The 12,713-nt window shown below is 48.8% G+C and overlaps 4 protein-coding genes across 4 annotated transcripts; all 4 read left to right on the forward strand.

Annotated features, from left to right (window-relative positions):
- Positions 1-14: 14 nt before the first annotated feature.
- Positions 15-940, forward strand: BU24DRAFT_419975 (uncharacterized protein). Its single transcript, XM_033527352.1, has one exon. The coding sequence runs from the start codon at positions 165-167 to the stop codon at positions 564-566; it is 402 nt and encodes a 133-aa protein (XP_033385264.1). The 5' UTR covers positions 15-164; the 3' UTR covers positions 567-940.
- A 1,468-nt stretch (positions 941-2,408) lies between these two features.
- Positions 2,409-3,047, forward strand: BU24DRAFT_407018 (uncharacterized protein; the record flags this gene model as incomplete). The annotated part of the gene is made up of 1 exon (XM_033525791.1): positions 2,409-3,047. The coding sequence occupies one exon, from the start codon at positions 2,409-2,411 to the stop codon at positions 3,045-3,047; it is 639 nt and encodes a 212-aa protein (XP_033385265.1).
- Positions 3,048-4,409: 1,362 nt separating this feature from the next.
- Positions 4,410-5,369, forward strand: BU24DRAFT_407019 (uncharacterized protein; the record flags this gene model as incomplete). The annotated part of the gene is made up of 2 exons (XM_033525792.1): positions 4,410-5,060; positions 5,217-5,369. 2 exons carry the CDS (start codon positions 4,410-4,412, stop codon positions 5,367-5,369), a joined length of 804 nt encoding a protein of 267 aa, XP_033385266.1.
- Positions 5,370-5,996: 627 nt separating this feature from the next.
- Positions 5,997-12,638, forward strand: BU24DRAFT_490196 (uncharacterized protein). The gene is made up of 9 exons (XM_033533697.1): positions 5,997-6,221; positions 6,273-6,360; positions 6,420-6,490; positions 6,550-6,782; positions 6,834-8,557; positions 9,433-9,721; positions 9,783-10,968; positions 11,019-12,138; positions 12,194-12,638. Exons 1-9 carry the CDS (start codon positions 6,174-6,176, stop codon positions 12,337-12,339), a joined length of 4,905 nt encoding a protein of 1,634 aa, XP_033385267.1. The 5' UTR covers positions 5,997-6,173; the 3' UTR covers positions 12,340-12,638.
- The last annotated feature ends 75 nt before the right edge of the window (positions 12,639-12,713 follow it).

Raw genomic sequence — 12,713 nt, forward strand, 5'->3', positions numbered from 1 at the left:
ATTGCTTCTGTTCTTTCGATCAATTCGTGTTACGTTGCCCTGCTGTGGACAATTCGATACGAATTAGTTATTCTTCATTAATTCTGTCTATACCGGGATCAATTCAATACAAATCAATCTTCAGCAATTCCCTGCAATTCGAATATCACCCTCTAATCAGCAAAATGGCCTCGCTCAAACGACGCTGGACGTGCGACAGTTCCTCGACGTGGGAACAAGGTCCGCGACCAAAGAAAACCGTTGTCTCCCCTTCATCCCGTGTAACCACCATTGCGCGCAACTCCGACGTTCGGATGGATATGACGGAGGAAGGCACAGCGCGCCACGGCAAGGTGGAGATCGATCAACGTTGTATACACAAGAGGAGTACCATCTGCAGTCTTTCGAGATGGGAATGCTGTGCCTGCATCGATTTGCGTCCCACAGCGTCGTACTACCCAGTCTATGCCGACGGCGCGGGCCAGTCACTGAGCACCCGTCGATGGAGAAACTATTGCCCGGGTTGCAAAGGTAACGTCGAAGACAGTCGTGTGCATGCAGTGACAGCGGCTTATGATCATGAATAGGTTTTTGGCAGAGGGCGCACGACAATGGGATCACTCTGGAAAGCCCGCTACGCGTTCCGACTGCTAAAGACATTGAGATTGATGCTACGATTGGAGGTACTCGACATCGCATATTCTACACCATCTCGGCGGATATGAGCGTATCCTTGCTGAAGAACGACCTAGCGGCGATCTTCGGAGTCCACCCGGCTGGGATATCGCTGAAAGATAATAATAATACGACTCTCGAGCTTGGGGAACTAAAATTCGGAGAAGGTCTAGTCGGAGCATCGCTCAGGAAGATCATCTGCAATTTGGTGATGTCCTCTGGACAGAGTAGCGACGATAATGAGAATGACTACGACGATGATGAGGAAATGGAAGACGTGTAAGAGTAGGCTGCTAGGGCTGTTCAATCTGTTTAAGACAGTGTTAAAAACACACAATTAATTAACCATTTTTAAACAAGTTTACCGAGCACACGGTTCCTTGATCGCTTGGTGTCGCATCCGGACCATCGGGAAAGGTTTACAGGCCTAGCGTCAGATGTTGCACAAAATAATGGATTGGCGGTGACAGATCACTACACGGGAAATCGCATTAGATATGACCGGAACGGCTTTCGCATGACCTATCACTATCATTGCACCGAAAACTCATCTAAAACATTCATATGAACAGCATGCGGTGTTTCTGTCAATTATCAGCAAAAGAAGTCTTGCGCGTTATGCAAATATGCACACTGCATTGGCCCATGCAAGTTCCCAACGACAATTCAATCTACGTCTCATCTGCTGAGCTACCAATGCAATCCAATCACATCCCTACGACCTGACGACAGCTCTGACGTCTCCCCGCGACTAACCGGTCTCCGCCTTAGGAAACCTGGGTGGCGTTGGGTTCGAAGAAATCACGCGACGGAGGGATCTCAAGTTGCCCTCTGAAGAAATGGCACCTCAGCTTCGGAATGCAACTCTAGAATCTCATTCGATCGCTCCCATTCGCCGTGTGGATAAAGAAGAACGACCCATTGGCTCGGCCAGTTCGCGGATTGAATCAGCGTTTCGCCTCAAGGTGGCCATAGCTCCGAGCATGGGACATCATCATCTCGAAACCCAACGTACCGGAACAATGGCGGGTTCTCTGCAAGATTCTCTTGTGCGTTACACGGGCGAGTGGACGTGCCGGTCATGCGTTGGTAAGGTAAGTGATCGTGCTGACAGGATTTCATACACCGCTCCCTTCTATGTCCTCACTTCCTTCTTTGATGTCACATTACGCTCGCTTTTTGTGCCACGGCGATCGACGGAAATACAAGAGGAGATCCTTGGGCCTCAATCTGGGAGCCAAGAGCAAACCATACTAAGCATATTTCATAATTTCAGCAAACCCTCGCACCACAGTTGGCTAGACATCTCTCCTCCTCCATCACAGCCAACAGTGACTTGTTCAGTCGTCATCGACATCAACAGCAGCTTCTTCAAGTCATTTCCAGCTTAGAAAGCGACTTCTTACGGCTATCGTCATTCTCAGTAGCCAAATTTCCAAGCAGACTCTCGCAACACCCCGGCTCCCAATCTCTTTTGTTTGTCTTCTCATTATCAATGTCAACAGTGACTCGTTCAAGTCAGATCAAGCGTCACGGCTGACTGTCTCTAATCTTCATCAATCTCCAGAGTCACTTCCACCGGTCATTGCCAGAGTCAACAGCGACTCATTTTAGCCATTGGCAGTATATAAAATGCCTTTCTTCGACTTTGAGCGATCAACCCTTCACTACACATTTGCAGCTACCTAAAGGAGAATCATCTACAACTTTCTTCATATACGAAACCGATCGACTATTTCAACCATTTCCAACACATGGCATCGAGCGGCGAGGCCTCACAACACGACCCGTTCTGCCCACCTCCTAACGCGACGCTTTGTGCTTTGGTCAATGAGGCAAGATGCAGAAGCCGATTCGCACTGGAATTCTCCCCCTCCGAAATATGTCAGCCTTGTCTTGCATTCTACGATTCGGTTCAGCTTGAACGATATGTTATCAACCACGATCCCGACCAGTCAGTAATGGAAATCATCACGAAGAAACGAGACGCTGCGCAAAAAATGAAAGAGACCGTCGAAAACAAGCACAATAAGTTCCTCTGCGCATTTGAAGATCCGGACTTTGATGGTTGCAAATGGAGGGACGAAGACTTCAATCTAAAGCTTATGAGGAAGGGAGGAGAATGTACGCTCGTCGCAGTCAAGGGCAAGGCTTGTAATTATTGTTGGCCCCGGTGGATGGAAACCGTCGGAACAACCTTTAACATCACGGATTACTTCGACGCTTCAGGGATTCTCAGAGATGATGACTCCGAGAGTGACGATAGTGTGGAGGACGAACAAATCGGCACTGCAGCGCAAGGAGCCGAGATCACCGTGGGCGATGATCAAGATGTAGTACCGAGTGTCGAAACGGAAGACGATGACCTTGGATATAACATTGTTCTGCCCTGAATGCCACGAAATCCGAGCACTTCCAATTTCGTTCAGCATTAAGTTCTAGGACTACCAACAGTAGCACTGATCAGCGAGCGGGAAAGCCCGAGTGGAATACTGCGACGGAGACGGATATGGCGGCTTATATTACACATGTTTATCTTGTCAAGTCTGCGACTGGCTTATTGTATCATTATTCATGCATCATTAATTTACGAATTTTCACTTTATTTCTTGCTCAAATGATTAATATAGTCGAAATTGCCCACAGATTCCAGAGATACAACGCCACAAACAATAATCAGCTTCCGTGATACGACTCTGTGAAATTTTATATGCCAAAATGCTGGAAATTAACTACAAGACTATGGTTCGTCGTCATCGTAAGGCACGCTAAGGCATCGAAAGTTCATCTATCCCACGTGGAGCACGTGGCAACGCTAGGACATACCGATGCTCATACAATTTGGGGTTAATGAACGACGTATCTTTACTTTGTGATTGGTTATGTGTTGGCAAACTTAAGGAAATACGCAATATGATCCGTCCAGCAAGTTGTCCGCTCTCTTCACATATCATGTTTTTCTTGCTCGACTTTGTACCACACATGGGTCTATGATGACCGGTGAGGGATACTCATCGGGTTGTCAGAATGCAATCGCTGATGTAGAACGGTATGTCTGTAGCACCTCCTTTTCAGGAATAAAAATAACTTCATTGAACCATATTTCATATGTTTCCAGCATGAAGCATTCAACTTCAATTTCGACATCGGAGTCATCTTAGAGGTGACACATGATTCTCAGTGTAACGGTGTCAAAGAAAGAATCATTTAAACTTGACTACATGATTGGCAAGGGGCGAGGACAAGTGATTTTGATTATTTGGCATATGCGATCTTCGTCATTCTAGTTAAATGACAAGTCGCCCAAGTGCAGATCCGTAGATGGCTTGATGAGACAGACCTCTTTGGCATGACACTTATGCCATGGACAAGATGTGATGCTGTAACAAGCTTCTATGACTATATAGCCCTTGCACTCAACAAGTGAGTGACTCGAGAAGTACGGAGTCACTGATTGGGGATACTCGTGTGATGGCCCTGTGCTCTTTCCTGTGTGTATAAATGCTGTAGTTTGCCAGCATAAAAGACAGCTTGTCTACAGCATCATACACCTTTTATTTAAACCAATCTCACACAATCCAGAAGCTTTAAAAATCTACCGATACTATCAGTATCAACAAACAAATACTATCTCTATTTCTTATCTCGAAAATCGAACTTTTCCTCTGCTGGCCGCCGCATCTTATCGGCACTCTCATTCTCTCGTTCAACCTCTTCAACAACCTGAAATTTGGGATCCATTCGATCTTTTCAGTATGGTCAAATGCGCGTTTGAACATGAATATTATAAGGACGACAAATACTTCCGTTTTCGCGAAGAGAGCTTCCATGGCGGAAAGAAAACATTCGACCCGTGCGAAGAGGTCCAAAGGCTCGGCGACACATGTCAACAATGCAAAGACAATTTGATAAATGCAGCAAATTTCTCCCATGGCCTCCATAGCGAAGTATACAAGTATTTCAACGAGGACTTTCAGGTCAGAGCGGACACACAGTGCATATTTCGCAATGACAACTTCGAAAGGCGCCCAGGCGAACCGGTCGAAAGGACACAGCCATGCCAAAATACAGCGAAGTTCAGGGATGAAGGCGGCATCTGCAAAAATTGCCGGGATCACACCCATCCGGATGTTTTAGAGAAGATCGTAACCGAACAATTGAAAGCCGACCGCGAGAGAAATGGGCACAAACCAATCAGCAAAAACACGTTTGATTATGTCAAGAAATTCGAAGAATATTTGAGCAAAGATCTCCTCAAGAAGGCACAACACGTTTTTCAGTTGAGGAAGGAAAACTTTTGTAAAGATGTACCAGATGCCAAATCTCTCTGCCCGACCCAAGATAAAACTTATTTTCAACAGAGCTGGAGGCACTCTCTCTCGCAGGCCAGGTTTAGGAATTGGGATGTAAGCAAGAAATATCCGTGTAAAATTTTCTTGACGGAGCCTTACCATTATGTTTGCAATGGATGTATCGCCTTTATGGAGAACGACAGTGCGGCCAACACGATTGAAATCTTTCTCTGAGTGTCCTGGAGAGCGACGCATATTTTGAAAGACCAGAACTCTAACGACCCTGCACCCTTGAAGACAGTACATGCCGACAACAACACAATGGGCGTCGCCTCCGAACTAGGTGGCACCTGGGCAGCTGCTATGTCCTGCTGGAATTCTCACATGAGCATCCAGTCATCACTGATACATAATCTGGGTTAGGTCGTTACACACAAATTATCTGGCGTCTAGCACATTCACATCCCCAGTATTAAGTGCCAGAGTCACTAAATACATTTCATTTCACTTTCTTTATGTTTGGTTCATCTTTTTTGGAATATCATTATTGGAGCAACTGGGCGGATTTCCTTACGCATTTCATATATCAGATCTCACACAACTTTAGGATGTAATTTGTTTTTGTACGATTAACTCCCCAGGTAGACTCAGAAGACTATATTGGCGAAAATGGGTGATTTACTCTACTTCACTTTCTTTTATCGAATGATTATGTACTTATCTTAACATTTACAATATTTCCGAGATTTCCTTCTTATGCCTTGGTGACATGTGGCGAAAACAGCTTACCCTCTTCTAGTATTCGTTCTGATACCGAGAATCATTGGTGCAAGATAAGAGCTGTATCGATCTTTAGCAATGCTTGCGATGAAAAATTGTTAAAAGTGGTGACGTAGTGCCTCAGATCTTTAAAGACGACGTCGGAAGGTCGGGGGGATATGCCCATCGTGAAACGCTATCCTTTAACACGTTAGTGTGGGCGAGAGACTCCGACCGCGGCGGCGAGAACATTACCCGCATTTTAGCATCTGGTGGCATTCTTTTAAGACTCATAAACCGCAATCCTCCCTTTCCTCCACAAACCGAAAGCCGGCAAAAGTCCGCCTGTGACTCAACTGAAATCTGGAGTACTATTAAAGAACTATTTATTCTAGCCATCGTGCAACCATCTTCTTCCCTCAACTTTGTTCTGAACAACAAAACTCACTGCTACTTCGAGACCCCGCCATGGATCACATCAAGAAGACGTTTGCGCAATGCAAGAAGGAGGGTCGAGTAAGTCTCTCTGCTCGTAGTCTGCCCAATTGAACTAACTTTATTACCCAGTCTGCTCTCATCACCTATGTGACTGCAGGTTACCCTACCCCTCAAGAGACTCCCGACATCCTGCTGGGTATGGAGGCAGGTGGTGCCGGTATGTGAGATGCAATTGCGAACAAAGGAGTTGAATAGACGACCAATTGACACGTACAGATCTCATTGAGCTCGGTATGCCCTTTACTGATCCCATTGCCGACGGTCCCACGATCCAGAAGTCGAACACTGTATGTTGACTCATTTGCCACCTTGATAGCAAGACCTCCTCTAATATCGACTGCCACAGCAAGCACTCAAGAATGGTGTAAACACGGAGCAATGCCTCCAGATGGTTCGAGATTCTAGGGACCGCGGTCTCAAGGCCCCGGTTCTTCTCATGGGATACTACAACCCCCTCCTCAGCTACGGCGAGGAGCGCATGCTGCAGGACGCAAAGGCGGCCGGTGTCAATGGCTTCATCATTGTTGATCTGCCCCCTGAGGAAGCCGTACGCTTCAGGGATTTCTGCGCCAGCTATGGGTGAGTACTATGGTAGTGATATGGTCATCAAGATACTGACGAATTTCACAGTCTTTCCTACATCCCCCTCATTGCACCTGCTACATCCGATCACCGCATGCGTGTTCTCTGCAAGATTGCAGACTCCTTTATCTACGTCGTATCCCGCATGGGTGTCACTGGTGCCTCTGGTACCATGAATGCTGCTCTTCCCCAGTTGCTCGAGCGCGTTCACAAATACTCTGGAAACATTCCGGCTGCTGTCGGTTTTGGCGTTAGTACCCGCGATCATTTCGTAAGCGTCGGAAAGATTGCAGAGGGTGTTGTGATTGGCAGCCAGATCGTCAATGTCATTGCTGGTGCAGCCCCAGGCTCGGGCGCAAAGGAGGTTGAGAAGTACTGTGACCAGATCTCTGGAAAGAGCACCTGGTCCACCACACGAGAAGTCGGAATCATCGAGGCCTTGTCCGAGGCCAAGGAGCCAACTGGCGTGTCGGTCGACAAGGTCATTACTGACGCAGACACCCCGAGTGGACCCGGATTGGCCGATCAGATCGAGGCCCTGAACACTGATTCCAACGGTTTCTTGAACGAGAACGCACTGCCGCCACGATTTGGAGAATTCGGTGGTCAATATGTGCCCGAATCGCTCATGGACTGTCTCGGAGAATTGGAGAAGGGTTTCCACGACGCGACCAATGATCCCAAATTCTGGGAGGAGTACAGATCGTACTACGAATACATGGGCAGACCTGGCCATTTGCATCTGGCAGAACGGCTTACGGAACATGCCGGGGGTGCCAACATCTGGTTGAAGCGAGAGGATCTGAATCACACCGGAAGCCACAAGATCAACAACGCACTTGGTCAGATTCTCATCGCTCGCAAGTTGGGCAAGACTGAGATTATCGCCGAGACTGGAGCTGGCCAACACGGTGTCGCTACTGCCACGGTCTGTGCTAAGTTCGGCATGAAGTGTACCATCTATATGGGTGCCGAGGACGTGAGACGTCAGGCCTTGAACGTTTTCCGCATCAAGCTCCTGGGCGCTCAGGTCGTAGCGGTCGAGGCTGGTTCTCAGACTCTCCGTGATGCGGTCAACGAAGCCCTTCGTGCATGGGTCGTCAATCTCTCCACCACTCACTACATTATCGGCTCGGCCATTGGTCCCCACCCATTCCCTACCATTGTTCGTACCTTCCAGTCGATCATAGGTAACGAGACCAAAGAGCAGATGCAGAAGCTGCGCGGAAAGCTCCCCGATGCAGTTGTTGCTTGCGTCGGCGGTGGCAGCAATGCAGTGGGCATGTTCTACCCCTTCTCTAATGATCCATCGGTCAAACTCCTCGGCGTCGAGGCTGGTGGCGACGGTGTTGATACCGATCGCCACAGTGCTACTTTGACTGGCGGTTCCAAGGGTGTCTTGCACGGCGTTCGTACGTACGTTTTGCAAGACAAGCATGGACAGATTAGCGACACTCACTCTGTGTCTGCCGGTCTGGATTATCCTGGTGTAGGACCAGAGCTCTCCAGCTGGAAGGACAACGACCGAGCCAAGTTCATTGCCGCAACTGATGCCGAAGCCTTTATTGGCTTCCGTCTGCTCTCTCAGTTGGAGGGTATCATCCCTGCTCTCGAGACTGCCCACGCCATCTATGGTGCTATCGAGCTGGCAAAGACCATGAACAAGGATCAAGATGTTGTCATCTGTGTGTCTGGTCGTGGAGACAAGGATGTGCAGAGCGTTGCCGACGAGCTTCCCAAGTTGGGCCCCAAGATCAACTGGGATTTGAGATGTAAGTATTCCACATCTCCATGAGAAAATGTGTCTCGTACGCATCTTACTAACACTTGGATTTAGTCTAAACAACGTCTCTATCGATAATGTCTCCAGGCTGATCTACTGAACCTGGACACGCGACCAATCTTCTCTAGGTCTCAGGGTGGGTGTTGCAGCACATAGCAAATCTAAGCCAATCAGCTAGCTTCCAAGCAAGAGCAATGCTCTTTCAGATCACCCATATTGCCCCCCTTGTCGCATGATTTGATCTGTGATTCATTCTGCAGTTGAAAATGAATAGCAAGTCTAGCACTATGTGATCTTTCTATCGTTTGAAGAAACATCTTTGCCGTGCCTATACAGCTCTGGATGCAGCCAACGTTCGAAACGACTAATCATTATCTTGGTTGATGTTGCCTATACCAAATGCAGCAGTGAGACACATGACTTCGTGACAAGAACGAAGCGTGCGTCTATGTCTACATACACTATCTTATAGTTATCGTTGTTGTAGCACGAGACATGTGGGAACGGGTGTTGGGGCGTAATGGTGCGGGAAAGTTCCCAGCCAATGGAATTGCCAACGTGGGAAAAACGCGGCCTGTTCTTGGTTTCCTTGGGGCCAACGTCACTTTGGGTTTGAACCTTGAGCAGCCTCATCGACCATTATTTGCACCACCACCACACTACCCCCAAGCCTCGATTCCCATTGCCACTACTACACCCACAGTCTCTCCAATTGATCGCTCACTACTCCTGCAAGCTCCCGCATGACCCTCACCTACCCCCCATTCGAAGCGTGTCACTACATCAAACCGTGCGCTCCCGAAATCGCACGCTGCCATCCCTCTACTGCCACCACCTTTGGGTTCCCCTCCTTATAACCCGTAGCACTCGTTGCGTCCTCGCTGCCACGAAGCAGCCCGGAAACCCTGGACCGCATCGCCGTCTTTCGTACTTCCACTAGCGACGGCACATTCGAGCTCCAGGAGCTACCCAAATTCACCGATTCACCCAGGGAGAAGGCAGACGGGCGGACAACAAAGCGCGACAGGAAACGTCAGGAGAAGCTCGAACGGCTTCGCGAGGCTGACGAGATGAAGTTCTCCCACAGTCTGCAGTTCAATTCGGTGCCCGATTGGAGCAGCCATTATATCGCATATTCAAATCTCAAGAAATTGTACGTGTGCCCTCCAGAGTCTGGAAGTGGATTGAGCGCTGACGGGTGTTACCCTGCACAGAATTTATACCCTCGAGCAACGTGTGAACCAGCAAGCGCACGCGACTACCGATGCCGAATCCTCGCCCCTGTTGAACGGACAGTCGGAAGATCCCGATAAGGTCTTTACCCATGCGCTCGACGTGGAACTGGAGAAGGTGTGCTCCTTCTACCAGCTGAAGGAACTCGAGGTCTACGGCGAGCTCGACTCGCTCATAAAAGACGAGGAGAGTTATGAAGAGGAACAGGACGAATTTGAGCACGAACAAGAGAATGTTCCCGCGGGGAAGCGCGTGCGCTCCGCAAGCATATTCAAGACCATTGGCTACAATAAAAGACGAGGCTCAAGCACGTTAAGCCGGCAATCGATCGATGAGGAAGACTCCGACGAAGAGCCAGACGAGACTTCGAGGCTTCGACGGAAAAGCTCAGACGGACGCAGAAGGCATCTGTTGGATGGTCGCGATGATGATGCGGCCCCGTCTGGCGACTTTGCGTCGTCCAAGAGGAGAACAAGCGCTGCTTTTGACGACTACAACGACATGGCCTTCTCCGCCCTCTACGACGAAGGTGTGTCGCTAAAGAAGCGAACTGCGAGCCTATACGTAACGCTCTGCGAGCTGCGTTCATTCATTCAATTGAACAAGACTGGTTTCGGCAAAGTGTTGAAGAAATACGACAAGATCCTGGATCGCAAACTGAAGGGTTTCTACATTTCAAAATACGTGGAGCCCGCATACGCCTTCCAACAGAACACGATGGACCACCTTGCCGCTAACATCGCAAAGGTTGAAGACGCCTACTCGCGCATTTGCACAAAAGGAGATGTCAACGAGGCCAAGCGAGAGCTGCGACTGCATCTACGAGAGCACGTGGTGTGGGAGCGAAATACCGTCTGGCGAGAGATGATTGGTATTGAGCGCAAAGCCCAGGCGGCCAATCTTGGTATCGGGCAGCTGTTGGGAGGACCATCCGATGGACGAAATGTTCGCCTGCAAGGCGATGAGCCGGAATCAAAGGTGAAAGAGGTGGTGACGCCTATTGGCAGGTACCAATGTCCTCGATGGCTGGTGAATCGAACCTTCTACATGTTGTTGGTGATTCTGGCCATATTCTTCGTCCTCTTGTTCCTTCCTATAATGAAGAAGCCGGAGCAGCAGAACTGCTTGGCATTAGTTATTCTCGTCAGTTTATTATGGGCCACGGAGGTAAGTCATCGATTTTCTATTATTCTGTCTACCTTAGCTAACAGAAACAGGCGATCCCTCTTTTCGTCACCTCTCTATTGGTGCCATTCCTGGCAGTCACTCTCCGAGTTGTTCGCGATGACTCCACGCACAAACGCCTCGAAACAAAGCAAGCCGCCAGTTATGTCTTCGCCGCTATGTGGACGCCTGTGATCATGCTGCTCCTTGGAGGCTTCACTATTGCTGCAGCCTTGTCCAAGTACAACATCGCTAAAATGATGGCCACCTTTGTCCTCAGCAAAGCAGGAACGAAGCCCAGGACGGTCCTTGTCACCAACATGTTTGTTGCCATGTTCGCAAGTATGTGGATCAGTAACGTTGCCGCGCCCGTCTTGTGTTTCTCTATCATTCAACCCATTCTCCGCAATCTGCCCTCGGATTCCGACATGACCAAGGCTCTTCTCTTGGGAATTGCTCTTTCGTCTAATATTGGCGGTGCAGCTTCCCCCATTGCATCGCCTCAGAATCTCATTGCCCTCGAAAACATGTCCCCTGAGCCGTCTTGGGGAATATGGTTCTTCATTGCCCTTCCTGTGTGCATCATTTCTATTCTTTTGATCTGGGTACTCTTGCTGGTCACATTCAAGCCCGGACGCAACACCACCATCGTTCCCATCCGGCCACTGAAGGATCGTTTCACCGGCACGCAATGGTTCATTAGTTTCGTTACGATCCTCACCATCGTACTTTGGTGCGTGTCCCATCAACTCGAGCCCATCTTCGGCGATATGGGTGTCGTTGCCATCATTCCTCTCGTCCTCTTCTTCGGTACCGGTATTCTCACTAAGGAGGACTTCAACAATTTCCTATGGACGATCATCATCCTCGCCGCAGGAGGTCTGTCTCTGGGCAAATCTGTCAACTCATCCGGACTCCTCCACACGATCGCTCAATCCATCACCAGCTCCGTCGAGGGCATGTCTTTGTACGGAGTTCTCCTCGTCTTCACCGCTTTAATCATGGTCGTCGCTACATTCATCAGCCACACAGTCGCCGCGCTCATCGTCCTCCCACTCGTCAAGGAAGTCGGCCAAGCCATGGCAGAGCCTCATCCCAACCTCCTCGTCATGGGAAGCGTGTTGATGGCCAGCGCCGCCATGGGCCTTCCCACCTCCGGTTTCCCCAACATGAGTAAGTCGCATCCCCCCTATCTTCCTGCAACATTTCCAGCTAATATCTTTCCTAGCCGCCATCATGATGGAAGACCAACGAACAGGCCAACGTTACCTCGAAGTCAAGCACTTCCTCACCCGCGGCGTCCCCGCTTCCATCATGGCTTTCGTCGTCATCGTCACCGTCGGCTACGGACTCATGCTCGCCGTGGGCTTCTAGAATTTCAATCCAACTCACTTTGTATTTTTGAAGCGTTTTCAAATCGAAATATCAAACGCGGCGTTTTGGAGGAGGTTATCGCATATTTGTACTTATATATATATATGTACATTGCTACAGACAGGACTTTGAGTCATTTTGCATGTCGGAGTACATTTTCATCTACTACTACAAACCGTCGATCTGAGAGACAAATTATACATTTTCCGTTCCTGCATACTTGGGAATTCCACTAAAGGAATCATCAATAACTAATACTTTCATGGTGACGGGTCAAATTGGCCATCTATCTGATTGTCAAACAAACAAATATGCAATCTTTCATTGTAACTCTTCTTCAGTTTTATGTCCTAATACTCCGTACAACCTTTCAC

Source organism: Aaosphaeria arxii (genome assembly GCF_010015735.1).
Source record: "Aaosphaeria arxii CBS 175.79 unplaced genomic scaffold BU24scaffold_3, whole genome shotgun sequence".
Taxonomy (NCBI): Eukaryota; Fungi; Ascomycota; class Dothideomycetes; order Pleosporales; genus Aaosphaeria; species Aaosphaeria arxii.

Coding starts and splice junctions, on each gene's coding strand:
- BU24DRAFT_490196 (XM_033533697.1), top strand. CDS start 6,174: ATGGATCACATCAAGAAGACGTTTGCGCAATGCAAGAAGGAGGGTCGA. Junction 6,222..6,272: donor AATGCAAGAAGGAGGGTCGA/GTAAGTCTCTCT, acceptor TTTATTACCCAG/TCTGCTCTCATCACCTATGT. Junction 6,783..6,833: donor GATTTCTGCGCCAGCTATGG/GTGAGTACTATG, acceptor CGAATTTCACAG/TCTTTCCTACATCCCCCTCA.
- BU24DRAFT_419975 (XM_033527352.1), top strand. CDS start 165: ATGGCCTCGCTCAAACGACGCTGGACGTGCGACAGTTCCTCGACGTGG.